A 23267-nucleotide genomic window follows, 5' to 3' on the forward strand; every position below is an offset into this window, starting at 1 on the left:
TTCCCTTTGTGTAAGTTTTCGTGAGTTGAGTACATGAATAGAAAACCTGTATTCGTCTCTTGTCTATTCCAAAATTCTGCCTCCTCTACCTTTGACCAGCTGTCTGTCTTTTACTTCCTGCCTCCTCTGTCCTTCTGTTTCCTTTGCCATTTCAAATTTCATCAGTCTCCCTGTGTTGCTGCTGTGTTTATCCACCCTCCCCTGTTCCTGTTCATTATGTCTCATCCTCCTGTTGTTTACCCCTCCACACTCATTGTGATTCTCAGCTTCTCCCTTCCCTCCCTTCTGCCCCTCATTTGCTAACGAGATCCTGTTTCTAAGTAATGCTCTATGATTTCTCCCTTCCCTCCTCTCTAGCCTCCCTCTCTCCCCCTCTTCTCCTTCCCTTTTCTAGTACTAGAGATTGAACCTAGAACCTTCTGCATGTGCAACAAGCACTCTACCACTGAGCCCAAGCCAACCTCTGTCGTGCTTATTTTATGTTACCTCTTCCCTTTCTACCCCTTTCATTCTTTACCCATCATCTATAATTACGATTTTGCTTAGAGAGAGGCCTTGCTATCAGAGTCAAAACTCCAGTATCTGATAGCTATGTGTCTGCTAGTGTCATGCCTGTCCATAAAGAACCTAGTTTGCCCCCTGACCCCTGGCATTTGCCTTTTGCTTGGAACTGTTGACTTCCATGGATGTGCTTGAGACAGCCTCTGTTATCTCTCGTGACATTTTCCCAGTGATATTTGTGAATTTTGAGGCGTGTACCCATTACTTAATGGTGAATTTGTATATTTCTGTAATGTTTGTTGTAGGCTGAGAGCTGTCTTGGGCAGTTTCTCCACCTCAGAAAGCAACCACCATAAAATTCTGTCAGCATAAACTGAGTCCAGCATAGAAATTGACCTGCTGGTTGTACAGAGCTGATATGGATGTGGGGTCCTTGGCACTAGCTGACTTAAGTCCCCTAACTGATATTTCTTTATTTGTTCTTACTTAGGGATAAGTTGATTTTCTAAATTGCATTTATATGAGTGCATATACCTATTTTAGATGATTTTTTTTTGCTGAAATAATACAGAAATTGTAACATCCTGTATACCACTAGATATTTCATTATGCTTATCTTTGTAAAAAAAATGGATATTTTCCTATATAGTTAATAATGGCCATACATTATACCTAAAGCCAATAATAAGTTCATGTTCAGATTCTTCTGGTTCTTCTAAAATGCCATTCAGATGTGGTTAATTTTAGGAATACACATTGCATCTGGTAGCTATATCTCTACCCTCATAGAGAGACCTGTTTTACATTTCACTGGCATGCTCAAGAGTGTCCTGGATTTCCTGATTGTTTCTTTGTACATTTTGTTTTGTTTTGTTTTCAAGACAGAGTTTGTCTGTAGCTTTGGAGCCTGTCCTGGAACTAGCTCTTCTAAACAAGGTTGGCCTTGAACTCAGAGATCCGCCTACCTCAGTCTCCCTGCTGGTGTTAAAGGTGTGTGCCACTGCTGCCGAGCTTCTTTGTACAATTTAACTTGCTTCTTTTTCACAAGGATTTATTATGCACAGAAGTTAAAGTGAGCAGTGGGACTGGAGTATTTTATAAACCACTTGGTGTGATACATATTATTGATGTTTGTTGGTGATGTGTCTAAGTTGTTTCACACTATCAGGTTAAGAGAGAATAAATGGGCTAAGCTTACTAGAAAACAAATCCAGAGGATTTTGGTCATTATCATTAAAATGTAGTCGTGTCTCACTAAGTATCTGTTACTCATGCTAACACAGACTAAATCTAAGTCTTGGATAATTCATAAATATTTGTATAAATTTTAGTCTACAGTTTTATTTGTTATTGTTAATTTTTTTTTTTTTTTTTTTTTTTTTTTTTTTTTTGCATTTTGAGACAAGGTTTCTCTGTGTAGCCTTTGTTGGCCAGGAACTCATTCTATAGACCAGGCTGGCCTCAAACTCAGAGATCTGTCCTCCTCTGCTTCCTGAGTGCTGGAATTAAAAGACTACACCACCATGCCTGGCTTAGACTACACTATTAGCCCCCCGCCCCCATACTTCATCTTCCATTCCATCCAATCACTTTTTACAGGAGCTGACTAAGGACACTATAAATCTGATTTGTACCTACTCGTTATCCAAATAAACAATTATGCCTCAAAGGACAAATAGTGGGAGAAAGGAAGAGATGAGAAATTTCAGGAAATAGATAAACACTTTGGATAGGTTTACAAATGGTCCAGATTTGATGCATTCTCCAGTTCTGTAGAATGATCTCGTTAAAAGCATCCTAAGATTTTGGAGAATTTTTAAAATTATTTTACTAACTTTTTCATTATTGATAAAAAGCCTGAAGGCTCTGAGTATCTTTAGAAAAAGAACACAATAAACAGATGGCTGTAGGTTTTCTTCTCCTTTTTTTCTGGGGTTCACCACCTGCTTTAATATACTGAGACATCAGGTCAAATGAGTTCACTGCCTACAGAACCAGAAGTTCCCTGACACTAGCCACAGAACACAAATCTCAGTCACATTGAGTATAGTGAAAAAGTCCCCATGTTGCAACCTTAGACCAAAGACTATACTGTATCTGGGTTTGCTTTAATCTTACTTTACTAGAGCCCCCCCCCGGGGGGGGGAGTCAGACAGCATTTAAAGAGTCCATGTAGTCCAGAGCAGTAAGTGCATGAAGAAATTGGCCCTTTGGTACGCATCTGCACTGGAATTTGCTTTGATTATGGCCCTGAATTGATATACCATCCATTATTATGTTGATATCCCATCCATCTGACTTAGAGCCAAATTCTTGAGTAAGGGTTCCTTCTAAGAAATTATTACTGAGTAATATTTTGAATACTTGTACTCCTGGGGGTGGGGTGTGGCTCTTCTGGCCATCCTGACACGACCCCCCTTCTTGAAGGAAAGAAACCGCACGGTATGGTGAGACTTGTGGGCAAGTATCCAGCTGTAGGTCCAGTTCCCTCTACTGCTCATCACTTTCTGCAGCTTGCAGTAAAGCCTCAGTCTCCCCAGGCGTAGTGGGTGAAATTTAATGCTTAAATTAATTTCTGATTTTTGAGTATTTTGGGATTCCATTATACTCGACTGCCCTTATTGAGAAATAATTAGCCTTTGCAATCAAGCAAAATTTAGGACCCTCAAATTAACATGTGTGATTTATGTGAGTATGTGCATGTGTGTATGTGTTTCAGGCTTTGTGAACCATATGGTCACTGTCTCATTGCTAGGTGCAGATGCAGCTGTAGACAATGGATAAGTTTGTGGGAGAGTAAATTAAATTCTTTTTTATTTTTTATTGAGCTATGTATTTTTCTCTGCCCCCTCCTTCCTTTCCCTTCTTCTACCCTCTCACATGGTCCCCATGCTCCCAGAGCAAATTAAATTCTTAAAGCTGAAATCTTAGTTCAGAAGGAAACATTGATCTTGAATTGTTCCTTTCTAGAGAGTAATGATAACAGGGCCTGGGAGGTAGCGCAATCAGTAAAGTACTTGCATCACAAGTTCAAACTGCATTTGAACTCCATAACCCATGTAAAAAGCACCCGGGCATGGCTGGTCACCCTTCTAATCTCAGTGCTGGTTGTCTGGAGACAGGTAGCTCTCTAGGACTCACTGACTAGCTAGCCTAGCCTCATCAGGAGCTCCAGACTAAGGAGAGACCCTGTGCCATTTTTTTTTTTTTAAGAAGATGGGGCTGACGAGATGACTCAACTGACACAGGTACTTGGCACCAAGACTGGAATCCTTCACGTTGTCCTCTGATCTCCACATGCACTCCATGTTCACAAACACACAAATGCATAAATGAATGGATAAGTAAATAAAATGTAAGAATATCAATTGAAAATAAAATAACAAGGTGGATGGTATCTTGTGAACATGCCTATCTTAGTTTCTTCTGCTGCTATGGTAAAATACTGTAATACAACTTCTGCTCTATGTGCTACACACTACAGGATGGTTTGCGAGTCAGGCAAGGGGCTGGAGATTGAAACACACACAAGGCGGGGGAGGGGGACAGGTAACGCCAAGAATACTTCTTTTATTGTGTTCCAGGACAGCTTATATAGAATCTCCTTGACTAGTGGCCACACCCTAACTCTCAGCTGCAAGCCCACCAGAAACTACTCCCCTGCCATGAGAAACTCCTGAGGGTCTCGTGCTCAGAGCAGCTGCAAGCATAGGAAAACAAGTTGTTTACTCCAGCAGACAGGGGGTCACAAGAAATTCAGGGTCTGGGAGTTAACAATCCCCAACAAAATATCCCAGCCAAGAGCAGCTAAGGGTGGAAATGATTGGGTTTGCAGTTCTAGGTTATATTCCATCCTAGCAGGGGAGCCCCAGTGGCAGGAACTGAAGCTGCTGGTCATGTCATGTCCACAGGTAAGAGCAGAGAGTGAACAGAGGAACAGGAGCCTGCTGCTGAGCCCAATTTCTCTTCTTCTGTATAGCCCAAGGTCCAGACTCAGGGAATGGCACCTCTCACTCTCACACTGGGTCTTCCCACGTCAGTTAAGGCTGTCAGGACTGCTCCACAAATGTTCCCACAGGCCAGTCTGATCCAAATGATTCTTAAATCCAGCCTCCCTTCCCACGTGCTCTTACTGTGCGTCAAGGTGACCAAACCATCACAGCACTGGGTTAGCTCTGGCCTTTGAATGAATGCTTGTGTCCCCAGTGCTTGCAAAGGTATCATTTTTCTACTTGAGTGATATACTTACTTGTACATCTTTCTGCCTTTTCCAGAAGTGAAAGAAGTAACACCAACAAATAGAACATCGTGTATTTGTCTCCCTCTGTATTGTCTGATGATTTCCAGAGTCTTTCATTTTCAGAACACATGGTGCTCATAGGGATGAAATAAAACTCAGATATACTTAGCCAGTCTCTAGCCTTTGGGAGAGCAATAGCGAAAGAACTATACTCAGTTTCTCCTTATGGGTAAATTGGTCTCCTGAAGGACAGTAGGTGTAGAAACGGGTGCACTGTGCAGACTAGCTACCTGCTCTTACTTTAGCTGATTCTGAAATAGCTGCATCTCACCGTCTCCTCCACAGACTCCCTCAGAAAGATGGTACAATGGGGATGAGCAGACTTCAGAAAAGTCAACCTACTTTCCGTTTTTAGTTTGATCGGAGCTCAGCTGTACATATTCATATATGAATGTCTGTAGCATCTTTGGTGCCCAGTGGCAAAGTCAGATCATTAAAACAGTGATCACGTGGATCACAAAGCCTGAAATGCTCACATATCCAATTAGTTTGAAATTCCTCCTTTAGGATAATGAATGTTGATGGACAGCTAGCATACTGCTTCTACCATTTGGATGGAATCCTGCTGAAGACTGATGTTCTGATTTAACTCCACAATATGTTTTAGAGAGTTGGGAAAATAGTTGGCTTTTGTTCCTTCAGCTTCTGTTCACAGATAACTCCTAACTCTGATCAGGGCAGCTTCTCATAGGTCCATGTGCCCCCATTATCAGTGATTATTTGCAACACAACTGTGTTCCTTACCAGAGTCCCACCTCCTTCAGGAGGGCATTTGGGTCTTCTACTATTTGATTCATTCCCACTATTGAAGTTACTGTCAAGTTTCATGTGAACTTTGATTAAAAGGTACTAGTTGAAAGTCTAAGAAAATTCTGTGCCATTTCTGATTTCTTCCCTTTTACTTCTTTTCTGCCTATAACTTCCCCCACCTTTTTTTTTCACATTATTCTCTAGTGACTGTAGTTCATAATCATCCAACTTTCTTATTGCATTCTTAGTTAGCAGCTTACAGTTTGGTACTTAATTGTTTCTTAATTGATTCATCTGTACTATCTTTACTTCCCAGATAGTCTTACATCCCTAAGGGAAAGAAATATATTTTAACATATTTTCATACCATTTCCTTGTGCCAGTCTCCCTCCATCAAACACATACTGAATTAGAGTTTAGCATAATAGATTCTTATTAACCAGGTATATGCTAGCTGAATTAGGCACTGTCTTCGCACAGTAAGACAAAGAGTCAGCCTTCTAGTATTTCTTAATATGTTTTCAGAATTGTGTCACAATCAATCAACACCTTTGAAAGCTGTTCTATAAGAAAGTAAATTAGAAATAAACAATGGGGGGCTCTTTTTTTCTCTTCCTCTGTCTCTTTGTTTGGATTTTGTTGTTTCCTTTTGTTTCATATTTAGGAGACAGTCTCTTCACAGGTGCCTCAAGCTCCCTGGCACAAACAGTCCTGCTCAGCCTCCTGAGTAGCAAGGGCTGCAAGCATGCACTATTGCACCTGCTTGTGTTTATGTCTAATTACAGGCTTGATCTGTTTGTTTGTGCGATATAACTGTGAATCTGTTGCTGTTAGGCTAGACCTGGCTGTGACACTGAAGTCTGCCTGGCACACACTTGAGTTGCTTGGTTTGTTCACTGTTCATTTGGAGTCTCTTAGGTAACAATTTTGAACAACTGTCTGATTATAAAATTAAGATGCCAAATCTCTTTCCCATGTGCAGTAATGAGTTCTTTTCAGGAGATTCAAGGTATTTGTTAAGGAAAAAAAAATACTTCGTGAGCTGTCTTAGTTCTTTGTTCAAAGAAAGTTAGAATTCTTTATTCCTTCTCTTGCTCTTTATTGCAGAGTTTACTCTGCCTTGATAAGTTCTCAAGAACCAGGGTCATAACACTGCAGCCACCACTCTGTGATCTTAGCTTTTTTGGGATTTCCTATGAAAAAAAGAAACAACTTTATGAACAAAACTACCTGTAATAAATGCTACCTGTCACTGAACACTAATCATGAGGAATGTTAATTTTCCTTCTGCTCAATGAGCTCTTCTGAGAGAGGCATGTTTGTGTATTGAGTAATCCCATGCAGCTAAGAAGCTGAGCCAGATTCCTGGCCAGCTCAGACCAGAAGAGGGAGGGGCTTGCTTGGGTCCTGGCCTCCTAACCGCCCTTTGAATCCAGGCTTGCCTCAATGTAGTAGTTTTACTGAACGGTCACTGATCCATTTTGTAAAGGTTACCTAACAGTGTTTTGGTGGGGTTTCATTTTGTTTTTGTTTGTTTGGTGTTTGTTTTAAAATCTTTTCTTCTGATTTTTTTGTGTCCACCCAGCTCTGCACAGCCTGCACAGAGTTGTCTTGTGGTTCTTCCTCGCCTTCACTGCCCTGACACCGTCAGATAGGATCTCTTGGCATGATCTAGCTTTCTACTCCCAAGAGACTGATCCTCTCACAATGAGGTCTTGTTAATTTTTTTTAATGAAGGCGACCTAGTTTTTGTAACCTTCTTTTTAATAATTAAAAATATGAAACCTACCCAGAATCATTTTTCTGTGCCACAGTTCCAACTTCATATCGAACTAGAGCTGCAGATCTGTTGCATGCAATCTTACCGTGGAAACACTTTATGGGGTTAAAAACCTCCCAGCTCCAAACATGAACCCAAGAGCATGCTGTTAATCTTCTTGTGTGTAGCTGGGTTTGCTTCATATCAAAAACTTCTCTTCATACTTAACTACTCACAGCTCATCTTTTCTCTGTGGTGTAATTGCTAGAGTTTAATATGACTCTAACTTATTTTTTAAAAATTGATGCCATATCTCCTGATATTTTATTCATAATTGCCAAATCTTATTCTTAGTTGCTTTCATTTAAATGGGGGAGGAACTTGAGTTTTTCTTTTTTTTCTTTCTTTCTTTCTTTTTTTTTTTTTTTGTTTTTTCGAGACAGGGTTTTTCTGTAGCTTTGGTGCCTGTCCTGGAACTAGCTCTTGTAGACCAAGCTGGCCTCGAACTCACAGAGATCCGCCTGTGTCTGCCTCCTAAGTGCTGGGATTAAAGGCGTGCGCCACCACCGCCCGGCCTCAAGTTTTTCTTGTTTGAAGTTATCCTTCAGGTCACAATAGTGAAATTTTCTAATTTTGAAAAGATTTTTAGTTCAAGTCTGTTGTTGACAGACTATCATTAAAATTAGTGACCAGTTAGAATCATATCCCAAACAGAAAAAAAATCAAATTTAATTTGATTTAGTCATACTATTTTAGTGAATTTTCAGCTTGACTTTTACTTTTAGTAATTTTTTCAGACTTCATATTTTTTGCAACCAGGAATGATCCTAAAGTTAATTGTGAAAGGAGCCCAGTGGTCACTAACAAACCAATGGCTGGGATTGCCTTCGTTCTTTCGTGTTCTCAAACATACAACAGGAAGATGTTTGTGGATTACCACTTGAAATTTTGTAATGCATTCCCAGAAGATGACCAAATCCAAATAAAACTTGGGCTTCTTCCCGGGCATTGGCAAACTCCTTGCATAGCCCATGAATCTGATCCAAGACTCTTCACATCCTTAGTTTCTGACATAACGCTTCAAGTCCAACTGATGCTAAGCTCCAGGTGGCTTTGTATTCTGCCATGGTGAAGGAACTGTCAGAGACTAAGCATGTCTCTTTCTTTATTGCCTCGCTTTTTACTGAAAACCAACAAAAACTATATAATTTTGTTCCATTAAAGAGCTTACATTAGAGATGTCTGTTGTTAGATTCAGCCTCCTCAGTTTTCACTGGATTGGATGGAATTCCAGAGCCTAGAAACTGCGCACTGGTGAGTGTGCTTATGCCGAGTATGTCATTCTGTGGCCAGGACTTCAGAGCAGGAAGCTCGTCTCCTAAATGAAGTTAAGCCAATGGGGCCTTTCCTTCCTCTTTTGTATTTAAATTTGTCAGAGGCATTTTAATTCAGAATTTAGTTTTTACATAATGCAGGCCAGCTATATTCCAGAAATATAATTACATAAAGATGGGTAGCTAACAATCCCCTGGCTCCTATGCTTGCTCCTAAGGAGTGTAACTTGCTGACCACTGCAGCATTTTCGATGAAATAGTTTTAATTTGGGTAGCACACTGAGCATCTATTACAGGTGGCCCAAGCTCTCAGCCAGATGTTGGTAATACAGTCATAGACAAAGATACTTGTGGACCCAGACCATTGAATTTGCAAGTGTAGGAAGACTGCATCTTTTAACTACAGTATCAAACTATTCAGTGTGTCAATGTAGCAGAAAGTCATAGAAGGCTTACAGAGGATGGGAGTAAGGAGCACTCAAACAGCCAGGCTTGCTTTCTCTTACACAGTTTTAGGAGTGGCTTGGGGGCTAGAGAGATAGTTCAGCAGCTAGGAGCACTGGTTCCTTATCCAGTGGACCTGGGTTCAATTTCCGGCACCCACATGGCAGCTCACAACTGTCTGCAACTACAACACCTGACACCCTCATACATACATGCAGGTAAAAATACCAATTTAAAAAAACAAACAAACAAGGAATGACTTATTTCCTAAATAATTAAGTCCCGTGTATACCATGATGTCTTCCTGTGCCTCACATCAGGAAAGAGCTTCTACCTTTTACACTTGCATTGCCTTAGCAATGTACCTGTACCATCACCATAGCAATATTGGGAATGACCCCAGCAGCCACTCAGAATCAGGCTTACAAAACAAATTAGAGCTATAATCAACTCTCTGAATTTACTCTGCAATATAAATTTGTTCAGGCCCTGGTGTTTCTTCTTAAAATGTAAAATGAATGGAATAATACAACATGAAACTCCTCCCTTCATTTTCCATTAGTTTTTGCGGAGAATATATGAAGTATTTCAATGGAAAATACAGAGATTAGATTATTTTATTGCATCCTCTCAAAATGTGGCAGGCATAAATGAAAAGGACATACTACACTACACTAGAATACCACTTCTAGGGGTACAAAGTAACTCCTCCCCTACGAAGCCAATATGAAATGCAAAAAATGTGTGCATTCTTTCTCCATGCCTTGCTTTTCAAGGCATGATGGGGCAGGTGAATTAGGGCTCTACAGGATCTGTTCGAGCTGGCTCTTTCTGGGTAGTGAGAGATGCGGTTCTCACTTGTCTATTTTCTGCTTCACAAATTATGTCTTCAGTATTGTATCTTCTGAGCCACTCAGTAGAAAATTATTATGTAGATAGATTGTGTATCCTTTGTTTGTTTGGGAAGTTTGTTTTGTTTCTCACCGCTTTTGCTTGGGAGTGTGTCTGGTAAGGTTTGCTTTGGGTGTAGGTGGCGTATACTGCGACTAAGAGATGGATAGTGTTCAACCTTTTCCTTTTGCTAAATTACACTAACTTAGCTTTCTGCCCCAAGTGAGGCAAAATGAGACTGTCCAGCAAGACCATCACTTTATCTTAATCAGTAATGCATGAGATTTAAAAAAAGTCTACTTATTTTGTGTGTATGAGTGTTTTGTCTGCATGTATGCCTGTGTACTACATGCATGCCTAGTGCTGACAGAGGCCGGGAAAGGAAATTGAGTCCCCTGAAACTGAAGTTAGAGCTGGTTATGAGCTGCTATGTGGGTACTGAAAATTGAACCCAGTCGTCTGGAAGAGCAACCAGTGCTCTTAACCACTGAGTCATGTCTTTAGTCTGAATGGAATATTTTAAAAGACTATTTCCTTGTCATGGTGTTAACAATACTGAGGTAGAACATAGCTTGACAAGCAGATGTTCATTGTAAGCAGTTGTTATTCTACAAGAGCTGTAGGAAGAATGAGGAGGAAAGAGAATCCTCACAGTGGCAATCTGAGACAGCTCAGCAGTACCCTGCATCACAGAGAAGTGCCACTGGCAGTTGTGTAGGGTGGCTGCTGAGCCTTTGCAGGTGGCTTTCCAGTTGCAGCTGTGTGCCCTGGCTCCATGTCATACACATAGTTAGCTCTAAGGAGCTCAGTGCACGCTCCTGACTGGAGAGGTGCTATCAGTGCTCCTAAGGTGCAGTTTGACAGAAAAAAAGCCCCGCTTGGTGCACTGATTCTTTGAAAATTATTCCTGCCAAACATAATTAGTAGCATTGGGTACTCTTGGTTCCAATCTCTAGGAAACAAAACCACAATTTCCTGTTATCTCTAGACTGCCACAGCACCACGCACATGAGGATTAAGAGCCCTCTGTTCTGACCTGTGCCTGCGATGTAACTGGAGTGGAGCATGTTTCTTAGTTTATCTTGCCGCTGTGCATGCAGTTCTTTGATTTATCTGAAATTTCTGAGTTCTTGTATGTAAATGATGATCACATAGATTTTGGAATATATGCTTCAAATTTTAAATCAAGGGCCTGGTAAGTTAGGAAGTTTGTACAGAGCAGCCTGTTGCTGCTGGAAGAGCCACTCTATCTGTAGATGGGAGGCAGTCAATGCACAGAACATGGGCTTTGTTATCTATCTCATCAGGTGACTAGGGCTATGCCCAGGTTCACTAAAATATAGCTTTGCATTGGTATTCTCCCAGCAGCAGCTCCCTTTTGTTCTCTAGCCAGGGTTAAGTAGTTGAAGGTGTGAAGGAGTTCTCACTATTCAGCAGAGAGTTCCTTGATGGCTGCAGATGTGCTAATGTGTCTGGAAAAGGCCTTGAGTATGAATAGCTGCTTTGCTGTAGGAATTCTAGCCTGCCCTTGCCTTAGTGGACTGGTTCACTTCCAACAAGGAGTAGTTTTTCTTTTTTATTAAAGTTAGACTCTTCTGTAACTCTTACCATTTCCTTCTAACATTCAGTTTCACTCATAAAGGAACTCCAGTAGTAAAAATTAAATGCTACAAGCTTTAATGCTCAAACCAAATCTCTGTATAGGAAATCCATCCATCCAACTAGAAGTGACTAAATACTATTTTCTTGGCATTAAAGTAGAAATAAAGATGTGTAGAAACAAAACTGTCTTCTCTCAGGTAGATTGTGCCCCTAAATATGTATTATGATCCCTGAGTTGTAACCACCATGTATACCAAACCTTCCGACTCACTGTGTTTTATTTGTGCTCATTGGGGAGCTGATGCCTTCCAGTTGTCAGTGGTGCCGCCATTGTTCTACCTCTTGCTTACAGGTTAGTTGCTTTGTGTAGATACTTTGTAGCCATGCATTTTGAAACCATTTTTGTGCTTCATCATTTTCAGGGTAGAAGGGTGCATAGTTCCTCTTTGAGTCATAAAGATGCTTCTCAGAACAGCCAACTGTCATCAACTGGCTGTCACCAGTTCTGTCAAATTGTGTCCTTCATGACATTACAGCTTAAGTCCCACACTTCGAGAGAGTTGAAAGCAAATGGACTAGGGTTTGGAAATGACAGAACCTGCTGATGGTGAATGTGCACTTGCCAGAGTTAGGGTTAGCAGTGATAACACATCAGTTTCTTCATCCAAGTGGAAAGTTGTGTGCCCTGATTGTGGTGGTGGTGGTGATTACACAGATATGTGGCAGAAATCTCCCACAAGCGTTCACACTCATTTGCGTAAATATGTATGAATGCCCATAACTGAGGCCTGTAGTTTTAAATAATACCATGAGTTTTCTAATTTTGATAATATCAGATTCCTAGTTTTGTTAATATTATATAGATACCTATATAAGGTACTGTCATTAAGTGAAAGCCAGTTGAAGAAATTCTGTGATAATTTGATAAATTTTGAGTCTAAAATTATTTCAAAAAAATTAAAATGTTTGACCACACACACACACACGAAATGTTTAGGTAAAATGGCCAGATACATTAGTTAGTGTAGGTGACTCTAAAGAAGAGCACCTGACCACAGGCATCATTAGTATCATATCTTAAAATTCATGGCTTTGCATAAATAACAAATGACTTGGGCTTTGGGCATAATTAAAGATATGGTGTGCTGCTGTCTGTCTTCTCTCAGGGGAACGAGGAAACTTCCTCCCAGGAAAAACCGATATTCTGAAAACGAAGATAAATCTTGACCTTACAGTCATCTTTATTATAAGGGTGTCTGTGCAAATTCACTTTGTATAAATGCTTAAAAACCTTATTTAACTCTTGATTGTCAGCCAAACCTGCTAAATAGAGGGTAGGAGACTAACTTGAATTTCTTAGCAGCTCTTCCAGGTCCGGCTCATGAGGAAATGGGTACCTGGTGAGTGAGAGCCTTCTTCCTCTGAGCAATGGAAGGTTGACTTTGTCCGTTTCCTAGATTGTCACTTTCTGATATATATTTTTTTAATCTCTGTGGCTTTGCCCTTTCCCTTCCATGGGTTTGGAGTGATGGTAACTGATATTCTTGTGTCTTCCCTCTTCTAGCTATCTGAATGACTTGGACCGTGTAGCTGACCCTTCCTATCTGCCTACACAACAAGATGTGCTTAGAGTTCGAGTCCCCACCACAGGGATCATCGAATACCCCTTTGATTTACAAAGTGTCATTTTCAGGTAGTAACTGAGTTCATTAACACCTACATACAGGGTCTAAAGCCTGTGGCTTTGTGTGGATTGTCATCATTGGGATACACAACTGAAATAATATATCAATGAAAGAGGATGCAAAAGAAAGATATTCTGAAGTTTTCATTTTAGGCTAAATAACCAGGCATTTAATGAAACTTTAATTTCTGGTGGTAGAATACAATTACTCAAACATTGTTCTTCACTATAGTATATATGTACATATGTACATGTATGCATATATATATATATACACAGAGGCACACACACGCATATATATATAAAATCATTTATCTGAGGACACAGTGTATTTTTAGAATTTTGTAAGATAGTTCATATAATCCTATCAGTAATAGCAGATAATCAACTTTTGTTTTGTGTTTTTGAGATAGGGTCTCACTCTGTAGCCCAGACTAGCCTTGAAATCACAGCTTTCTTCCTAGCTCAGCTTCCCAGTTGCTGGAATTTTAGGCAGGAACCAGCATACCTACCATTAAAAACTTCCATATTGATAATTGTTCCATGTTGTTTAGTACCAATGCAGAATTTCTCCATAGTATTAAAAAGCCATGCTGCTTTAGTTCATATAATAAAATGCTTGAGAATTTCAAAATTCATGATTTAAAAAGTAGGGCAATTAACTTAATCTAAATTGATACAACAAAGAAGAATTAGAATTTATTATTTCCTTGTTTACTGCTGTTATTTGTCTTAATGCTTTAACTGGAATTTTTTTTAATATAAGTAAACAATACTCGTATCTTTTCAGTTTGCTATTTCCCAGTCACCTAATAATACTTTTAGTTGCATTGCAAACCACCTTGAGCTTTGAGGAAAGGAGCCACGTAGGTATGTCTTCGACTTCAGTGTTGAGCTGGCTCTCAGGGAGCCTGCTCATGTGGCATGGTAGAGGTTTGTGTGCTGCCTCAAAGCCGCCTTCATGTAGCTCCTCCTGCAGCATGCCTCTGCCGTGGGACTCAGCTTGACACATACTATGCTGTTTCTTGACAAAGCACCAATTTTTTATTATGTTTTTTATTATTATGCTTTTTTCCCCTCTGTTCATTGTTTGCACCCATGGTGTAATCTTGCCACCATATACTGCTCAAAAGCACGTGGCTTTGAAGTAGTAGCTCTTTGAAAATACTTATGAACCCTTTTTTAAAATATGTAATGGGCACGTTAAGATGCTCACCAAGGTTCCTAGGACCAGCATTCTATTTTGAGTTTATAACATCTGGATACCCAAATTTACCAAAAAAAAAAAAAAGACATACAGTACAACAGGAGTAATGACTTCCTGTCATCCTCCGATGACATTGCTTCCCTGCAGTACGGCTTCCTTTAATAGGAGCTCCCTGTAAATGAGTTGCATATTTTCACATAGTGACATTGGGACAGAGCCAACATTTTAATATTTTTGTTTTGATTTTTGTTTTTCAAGACAGGGTTTCTCTGTAGCTTTGGAGCCTGTCCTGGAACTAGCCCTTGTAGACCAGGCTGGCCTCAAGTTCACAGAGATACACCTGCCTCTGCCTCCCGAGTGCTGGGATTAAAGGCACACGCCACCACTGCCTGGCTACATTTTAATATCTTTAACACCTAAAAGTTCCACTTTTGTTGTCCAAAGCTCGCAGGTCTCATAGAACCATTGTTTTGCCCGTCTGATCTCACTTCTGGACCTCTGGAGTCTTAGAAATGGTGGTGTGAATGATCCTTGATTTCTTTGCTTGTGGGTTTCCATGATCCCCATAAAAACTTAGCTATGGTGGCATATGCCTGTAATCCAAGGTTCAGAGAATGAAAGGTGCAAATTCGAAAGGTCCATAGCCAGTTGATGAGCTCCAGGTTCAGTGAGGGACCGTATCTCAAAATACAAGGTGGAGAGGAGCAGAGAAAGCCTCCTGAGAGTCACCCTCTGTCCACACCCACATGCACACACGTGCACACACTCACAGAAACAGAAGTTCTTTGAGTTCTTCCTCTGGATTTTGTGTGAGAATCAGGAGCACCATGAGCAGGCAGGTGTGGAGTAGATTCTTACAGAGCACTGCTCTTCCGCTTTCATACCAGACCTTCTCATCCTCTGAGACTTCTTTCCTCTGAAGAGTGTGTGCAGCAGTCCAGAGTCAGCCCCAGGAGTTTGTCAGGCTCTGCTGTTTATATACACACACATACTCCTACTCCATTCTTGGTGCCCATGCCGGTGTCTGAGGATAATCAAGTGCAGAGTGGATGCATGAGAAGCAGACCCGGGAACTGGTGTGGGGCACTGCATAACATTCTGATATCTTACACCACACTTAATATCCAGCAAGGAGGCAAGTTGGTTTGTGCACAAAGCTGATTGCTCCCTGCTGCCTGGTGTGGTTGGACCTGTCCTAAAATTTTGCCAATATTGATAGAAAGAAAAAGCTTTAAATTCTTATCCTACAAAAGGAAGCATAGGCAGGATCATATTTACATTTAGTACCCTCCTTGTATGGAAATGTATGGCATCTTATATCCTTTAAATATATCCATGGTCCTTCCTGGCATCCTTGGTAATACATGAGGGTCTTCACTCTGACATCTAAGAAATGAAAGTGAAATTTATTATTTGTTACTTGATCTTAGCATAAAAACATCCTGTTTGCCTTTGCAGTGTGTAATTTAATAAAAGAACTATTTTGCTTGACACAGACAAGGAAGTTTTACATAGTTACAATTTTCATGCATATCTAGTAACTTCCTGTAACCACAGTGATTAACAGACAATTAATAGTCAATAAGTATTAATTGACTTGGATACCATTGTCTTTCAAGCATTGAATTTTCCTAATTTGTAAGTAGTATTATATTGGTACTTTTAATATTTTCTTTATGTTATTAATATGAATATTGTTACCTTTGCAGAATGGTCGATGTAGGGGGCCAAAGGTCAGAGAGAAGAAAATGGATACACTGCTTTGAAAATGTCACCTCTATCATGTTTCTAGTAGCGCTTAGCGAGTATGATCAAGTCCTTGTGGAGTCAGACAATGAGGTAAGTGCTCTTTGGACAGAGAGTGATTCATCATTTTAGTGCCTGATAGAAATAAATGGCAAGAAGTGGATGTGGGCAATGGATTGAGTTGAAGTCATTACTTTCTTTACCACTATTTGAAGATTTTTTTTCTTTTCAGTTTGTTTTTAGTTCTTATTACACCAGTGTATTTATCTTGTGTGTGTACATACATACAGCAGTGCACATGTCGATATCAGTGGACCTGTGGGGGTGGATTCTAGAGGTGAAACTCAGGTTCTCAGGCTTGGCTACAAGAACTTCTACCCACTGAGATGTCTTACCTATCTGGATGTTACCCTGTAAAACCAACCTACTATACACGCAGAATGGCAAGCTTTTCTGTCAGGAATGCAAGCAGGTCTGTGTGCTCAGATCTAATTAGAACCTGTTTGATACTTTTAACACTGTGCAGAGGTTCTGAAAATAAAATTATTATGGAAAGCCCTAGGCTAATCACAAGATCATTTCATAGCCTTTCTTGCAGCATAGAGCTGCTGGTGTTGAGTGAGTCACCCTGTTTTGTTTTGCTTTCATTTTGTTAAAACATTGTTTGCTCCATGGGTGGGCATGCATGCAGAACCTTCACTTGGCAGATGTGAGTAACTTTGTAGCTGGGTTCAAAGTCAGTTCATTGTGAAGCCATTCAGTGTCTTGGTGATGTGGCCTCTCTGCTGCTGTGTGCTGTTTGGGCTGTTGTGTAACTCTGCTAAGGAGGGGGTGACTCAGGAACTGTTCTTCACACCACTGTCTGGAGAGCTCTGTATTGGGCTCCTCTCTGCTGCAGGGAAAGTTAACAGGTGGAAATGCAGATTCTGAGAGTAGTAGAGGTTTGATGAATCAGAGTTGACTGTGGAGGATAATTAAGGGGTACAGGAAACAGCCTTTGAGCTAACGTTCACAGCATTTGTGTCTGAATGGAGATGCCATTAATACTGTCAGAGCTTGCAGGCAGAGAGACCGGTGACATTAAGTAAATAAAAGGAGAAAACAAAGTGAAGGAAGTGAGAAATCCCCAGCCATTGGTTAAACTGAGATCTGGTATGTCAAAATTCATTTTCAACACACATCTCTTTTTCCAAAGATAAGAATTCCTGGCTTCTTGATCTTTTTAAGATAGCTTATTTTTTGCAAGTCTTGAGAATATTCTCATTATAGTTCATACCCAACATGCAGGGGTTTGCATCTGTCAATGAGCTAAGGCCTGATAACTAGCCACTGGCTCCCTGAGCTGAAATGCAAAGTGCCTACAAGTATGGTAAAATACTGATAATTTTGTTACCAAAATGTAAGCGGGGCTTTTGCCTTTGGAATGTTTACTATTATATCTCTCTGGTTCTCTTTCTTAATATGTACCCATGTCCATTTGTTGTTCCGTAATTCTTGGAGACTATAGTTTGAATATATTGTTTACTTTAGACATATTGTGGCATGCCTCTGGTTTTAGTACTATGTTGTGGGTATCAGGATCTCCAAACAGTTACAATTTTTCCCTGAAGAGAAGATTAAAAAAGAATACACATACTTTTTTTTATCAGAATAAAGTATATGAACCAAAGGCAATAAAACTTTTGCTGTGTAGCTCCCCATTTCTAATGTTCAGTTTGCTACCCACTGAAATAAATTTTACATGTGTCACCTATACAGAAGATGAAAGAAATACATAAAATTTCATGCCTATATTTACATACTAGCAAGGGTAGAATAAGTATCTACCAGTACACATATTCCCATTCAATATGTTGTATCTACAAAGAATTACATGTTGTAATTTAATGACAATCAATTTGCCATTTTAAAATTAGCAGAACAGCAAGGAAGTCAATTCTTTAAATGACTTGTCAGCTAAGTCTAGCACAATAGCCCCATTCTTTGTTTATCTGGTCATTATAAATTTCACCTGATGTTACAATAGAAATCTGATCTGTTGGTTGGTTGGTATAAAAATATATTAGTTCAGTAGCATTTTTTTATCAGACATTTTCAGATTTCTACCAGTAATTTGTCATTCAGTATGTAGGTATTCATTGTAAAAGCCTGGCCTGAGTCCTTTAATTCATAAGCTGATATATTATACCGCAGATTAAAATAATAAAGCTATGTCCTAGTTTGCTTTCTGTTGCTGTGACAAACACCATGGCCAGTATCAACCTGGGGAAGAAAGGGTTTATTCCATGTTAGAGTTTTTCATCTATCATGAAAGGAAGTTGGGGCAGAACTGTGGAGGCAGGAGCTGAAGCAGAGACCCTGGAGATGTGCTGCTTACTGACCTGTTCTCCAGGGCTTGCTCAGATTGCTCTCTTGTACCACTGAAAACCACCATCCTAGGAATGGCATCACCCACACTGAGCTGTACCCTCCCACATCAGTGCCTACAGACCAATCTGATGAAGGCATTTTCTCAGTTAAAATGCCCTTTTCCCAGGTGACCAGGGGAGTTCTGTCAAGCTGACAGAAGCATAACCTTCACTAGTTACAGTCTCCCCATTAGAACTCAGTAAGTCACACCAATTCTGGAGCTTTCCCTTGGGCCTTCAGCAGGCCTGATATCGCTGGAGCTGATCCTCAAGCAAAGCAAGAACATACTGTCCATACCCAGCACCCCTAATTGGCACACAGTCCCAGAAGCATGTTCTTATTAGAGTTACCTGTTTGATACTCAGTTATAGTAAAACATTCAGATGTCATTGTTTCCAACTTCTTAAACCATTAAAGTAATTCAGAACTACAGAATTCTAGTTTCTGAAATGTCTTGGTTTGGGTAAGACAGAACAAGAAAAAACTCCCTGCCGTTTGCTCTTGGTTTTAAAGGGTGATGTTCATAGCTTTACTTCCAAGCAGACTTGACTGTGCCTGCCTTGGTGTATATTTGTGAGAGAAGTCTGGAAGTGAATGCTGATAGCTTCTCTTTCTGTCCTGTGGAGCCGTGGAAAATTCACTGTAGACTCCAAGCAGGACAGCTAAGATGTTTTGTAGAAGCTCTGAAGCTGATTTGTTCAGCAAAGTACATGAAGTTCATGCTCCCAGAACCCACATAAAAAGATGGGCATGGTGGCACATGCTTGCAATCCCAATTCTGGGAAGGTGGGTACAGGCACATCCCTGGGGCTAGCCAGCCAGCTGAGGCTGTTTGGCTAGCTCCAGGCCTGTGAGAGAACCTATCCCCACTCCACCCCCAAAGGTAGCCAACACCTAAGGAATGACACCTAGCCTCCAAATGCACAAGTACACAGAGATACAGAGACACACAGAGAAATGTTCCAGATTATTCCCTTTGCTTGTGTTTTAGTTATTTGCAAACACTGTGTATTAGTCTCTGCAGTTTTACACAGATCAACTTTTGTCTGTACAGATTCTCAGCTTTCCTATTGTTTGGGGAGTGAATGTCTTTCTCCTTTGTCTCCAAATAAGGAAATAAGCAGGAACTAGGCAAACCAAGGTTGTAGTGCTGCACTGATTTCCAACTTCTCCTTTCTCTTGTATTTCCCCTTTGGTAACATACCAGCTTCAGCCAACTATCCTGGCGTAAATCCTTTCATGGACACATTATTTCAGAGCCCCTGAAAGCCCAGAACAGGGAGATAGCCGATGTGTATCATTGTGTGTTCAAACTCGCCTCTGTTTTTTATTTCTCTAGCTTTCTGGTCCATGGCTGAGCATTCACACCGTACCTTCTCCTCCACATTTCTTCCTCTTTTTTTTTTTTTTTTTTTTAAAGACAGCGTTTCTCTGTATAACAACCCTGGCTGTCCTGGAACTAGCTCTTTATAGACCAGGCTGGCCTCAAACTCAGAGATCCGCCTGTTTCTGTATCCCAAGTGCTGGGATTAAAGGCGTGTGCCACCACTGCCCAGCTCCACATTTCTTCCTAATGTGTACATCTAACTGATTGGTCATGCTGAATTATTTTATATTTTTTGGTTTGGGTTTGTTGTTGTTTGTTTGTAGTATCAAGGTACTCCCCATACCCAACCCAGGTGTAAATTGAGACTGCTTTCACTTCCCGGCCACTCAGACCCAAATAATCACACGGAAACTATATTAATTACAGCACTGGCCATTGGCTCAGGTGTAGTCCTAACTAGCTGTTACAATTTAAATTAACCCATTGCTATTAATCTATGTATCACCACGAGACTGTGGCTTACCCGGTAATGCTCTGACATCTTTCTCCTTTGGCAGCTACATGATGTCTCCTTGGCTCTGCCTTCTTTCTCGTTGTATTCAGTTTAGTTTTCCCATTTGCCTATATTCTGCCCTGCCATAGGCCAAAGCAGCTTCTTTATTAACTAGTGATAATAAAACATATTTATAGCATACAGAGGGGAATCCCACATCACCCAGGCCTTCCTTTGATTAAGATGGATTTCCCAGCATTGGTTCTCATAGACACTTGTCCTTCAAACTGAGTCTGGAATTGAGAGTTGATAATAAAAAGACAGAGTAGACATTTTTAATACTGTGTCATTCATACCTCTTTAAAACCTGCTAAGCTATTACCTGTACATTATGATAAGGATTATAGTCCTGGCTGATACGCCCACTCTAAGTTTGCAACACAGAGAAAGAACAGAAGACCTGTCATTGCTAAGAGCATGGGAGCAAAATGAAAATTCTCCTGTGGGGTGTTGAAATTCCTCCCCTGGACCTCTGGGTCCTTATTACATTCAGAGACAAACACAGGACTTTTCCCGACAGTTCAGAATGTCTCTGTGTTCATTGGATCTTCACAGTCTAGGATATACATTTGGTTATACTTTTGTGCATGCACATACACACACGTGTCTGTGTGTGTGTGTGTGTGTCAAAATTTGAAAATACATTTATTTTTCTGCTCTGAAAATTTTGAGTAGGCTTTCAGGAATTTTCTTCAGATGACACTTAGCTTTGTGGGGAATATTGACTAAATACTACAAAAAGAAAAACCTCCTAATTTTAGAGGGGAGACCTACAGGAGACTTAGAAGTATGAAATGTGCTTAGGTGGACATAGCTGGACTCTGGTCACAAGTTGGGTTGGTTGTAACCCTCTTATTGTTTCTTAATCAGATTGTATGCTTGGCTCACTTACTTGATTCGTGGCCTGATTAACAAGGACATTGCTGAACGATGCTCCCCTTTTGGTGTCATACCTCTCTGGGTTTCCAGTTCTCTGCTCATTTTCAGTCACTTGTCTACAGTGTACCCTCATTCTCCACTCCTTCAGCTTCTCGGCTTTTCTGTTTCCTCGTTGTTGTCCTTCTCCATCTCAGTTCTCCTTGCGGGGGAGGGGTCACAGAACCTGGGGTCTGTACAAGCCAGCATACTACCACCCAGCAGCACCCCCAGCCATTAGAAAGACGTTTCTGCCGCCGCTTGTGTGTCCTTGAACCATAGGCCTAGACTTGTGCTAATAAGAATATTAAACATAAGCCTGCCTGTCATTTCTCTACTCATTTATTTTTGCTTATTTAATGTAAAATATACTCACATATACAAACTACAAAGATCACTATGTAGATAAGGTGGTTTCTAAGTTATGGTGATCCTCCTGCTTCCTGAATAAGCTTGGGTTCCAGGTGCACCCCACCATACCTAGCTAAGAATATCCTTTTTATAAAGAAAGAACATCTTTATTTCTTGTGGGGCTGGGCATGTACCCAGTGGTTGAGCATTTGCCTGATACAGGTATGACTTCAAACTCTTCCACCTGGAGAATAAATTGTTGCAAGCTGTGCAGCATATGTTTTGTAATATTGTTTATTCAAGAAAGATTTGCACCTCCACATTGCCAGGATAGTTTCATAGGTCACAGAATTCTGGTTTGAGTTCTTGGGGTTTTGTTTGTTTGTTTTTTCTCTCTGTAAAGACCGTATTGTTTTCGTGCACTCCTTTTTGTTTATTTTTGTGAATGGTTTCTGAGGAGATGTGAGGTGCAATTTTTATCTTTGGTTGCAGTTAGGTAAGATTTTTTTTTCCTTTTTATCTCTGATTATCTGAAATGTAAATATAATGTGCTAATTATGGTTATTAGGGCCAAGCATGGTCACTGATCCTACTTATATTTTGTATTTTTGTGTCTGACATTAATTTGAGGAAATTTCTCACTCATTGAGTTTCTCTCTCATTATTTCTTCAAGTATTTCTTCTATTCCTTTTTTCTTATCTCTCTGGTGGTCCTCTTACATGTATATTATAACTTTTGTTGTTCTCCACACGAGGTGAGATGGCTACTTACATAGACTATTGTCATATCACATAATGACGTTTTGTTACTGAAAACTGAACATACAACCATCTTCCCATACTGTTGTTAATGGTGCTGAAAAGTTCTTGTCACCTAGTGGACAAATAGTTACCACGGTGTTACAGCTGCCCCTGGTCTACAGTTGCGTGCTGAGTTTACTGTCTCAGAGCTGTGCTGCTCCCCACAGCACAGGTATGTGATAGGCTGTACTGTCTAGGTTCATGTAAGTACATGGCGATGTTCACACCACACAGAAATTACATAGCAAGACGATTCTCATACTGCATTCCCTTCACTAAATAACACATAATTACACCACTCTTTGTCCACATGGAAGGCTAGAACTGGTTGAAGCTGGTTTTTCATCCTCCACCCCAGACTGATTAGGCTCTGATAAAGCCCCAATAGTTTTAAGTTCTGATGAATTATTTCTCAAGGACACCTGAGGTACTTTGTAATTTTTCCCTATCATCTCCTAAGCAGAAGGATGCTCGACCCTGATTGCAGGCATTTGTTATATAGAATTGATACACATGATCTGTATTATCGATGTACATAAGCAACTAAAGATTTAATTGAATTTATTAGCAGGGATTATCTCTTGAGTATCTGGAGTTTGGTTATAGTTTTGATTTTATGTTTTTCATTTTACACATTTACATTTGTATAAATTCCCATGAAAATATACTGTAGAAATTAACTGTATGACTGAA

At 40.2% G+C, this 23267-nt stretch overlaps 1 protein-coding gene across 1 annotated transcript in view; it reads left to right on the forward strand.

Annotated features, from left to right (window-relative positions):
- The window catches only part of LOC126510731 (guanine nucleotide-binding protein G(q) subunit alpha), a 231017-nt gene that overhangs the window by 172467 nt on the left and 35283 nt on the right, over nucleotides 1-23267 (forward strand). The window contains exons 4-5 of the mRNA XM_050157410.1: nucleotides 13146-13274; nucleotides 16182-16311. Coding sequence (XP_050013367.1) covers nucleotides 13146-13274; nucleotides 16182-16311 — 259 coding nt within the window. The remainder of the gene's footprint in view (nucleotides 1-13145; nucleotides 13275-16181; nucleotides 16312-23267) is intronic.

Source organism: Alexandromys fortis, unplaced genomic scaffold (assembly GCF_014885135.2).
Source record: "Alexandromys fortis isolate MF-2015 unplaced genomic scaffold, M_Fortis_MF-2015_v1.1 scaffold_10, whole genome shotgun sequence".
NCBI lineage: Eukaryota > Metazoa > Chordata > Mammalia > Rodentia > Cricetidae > Alexandromys > Alexandromys fortis.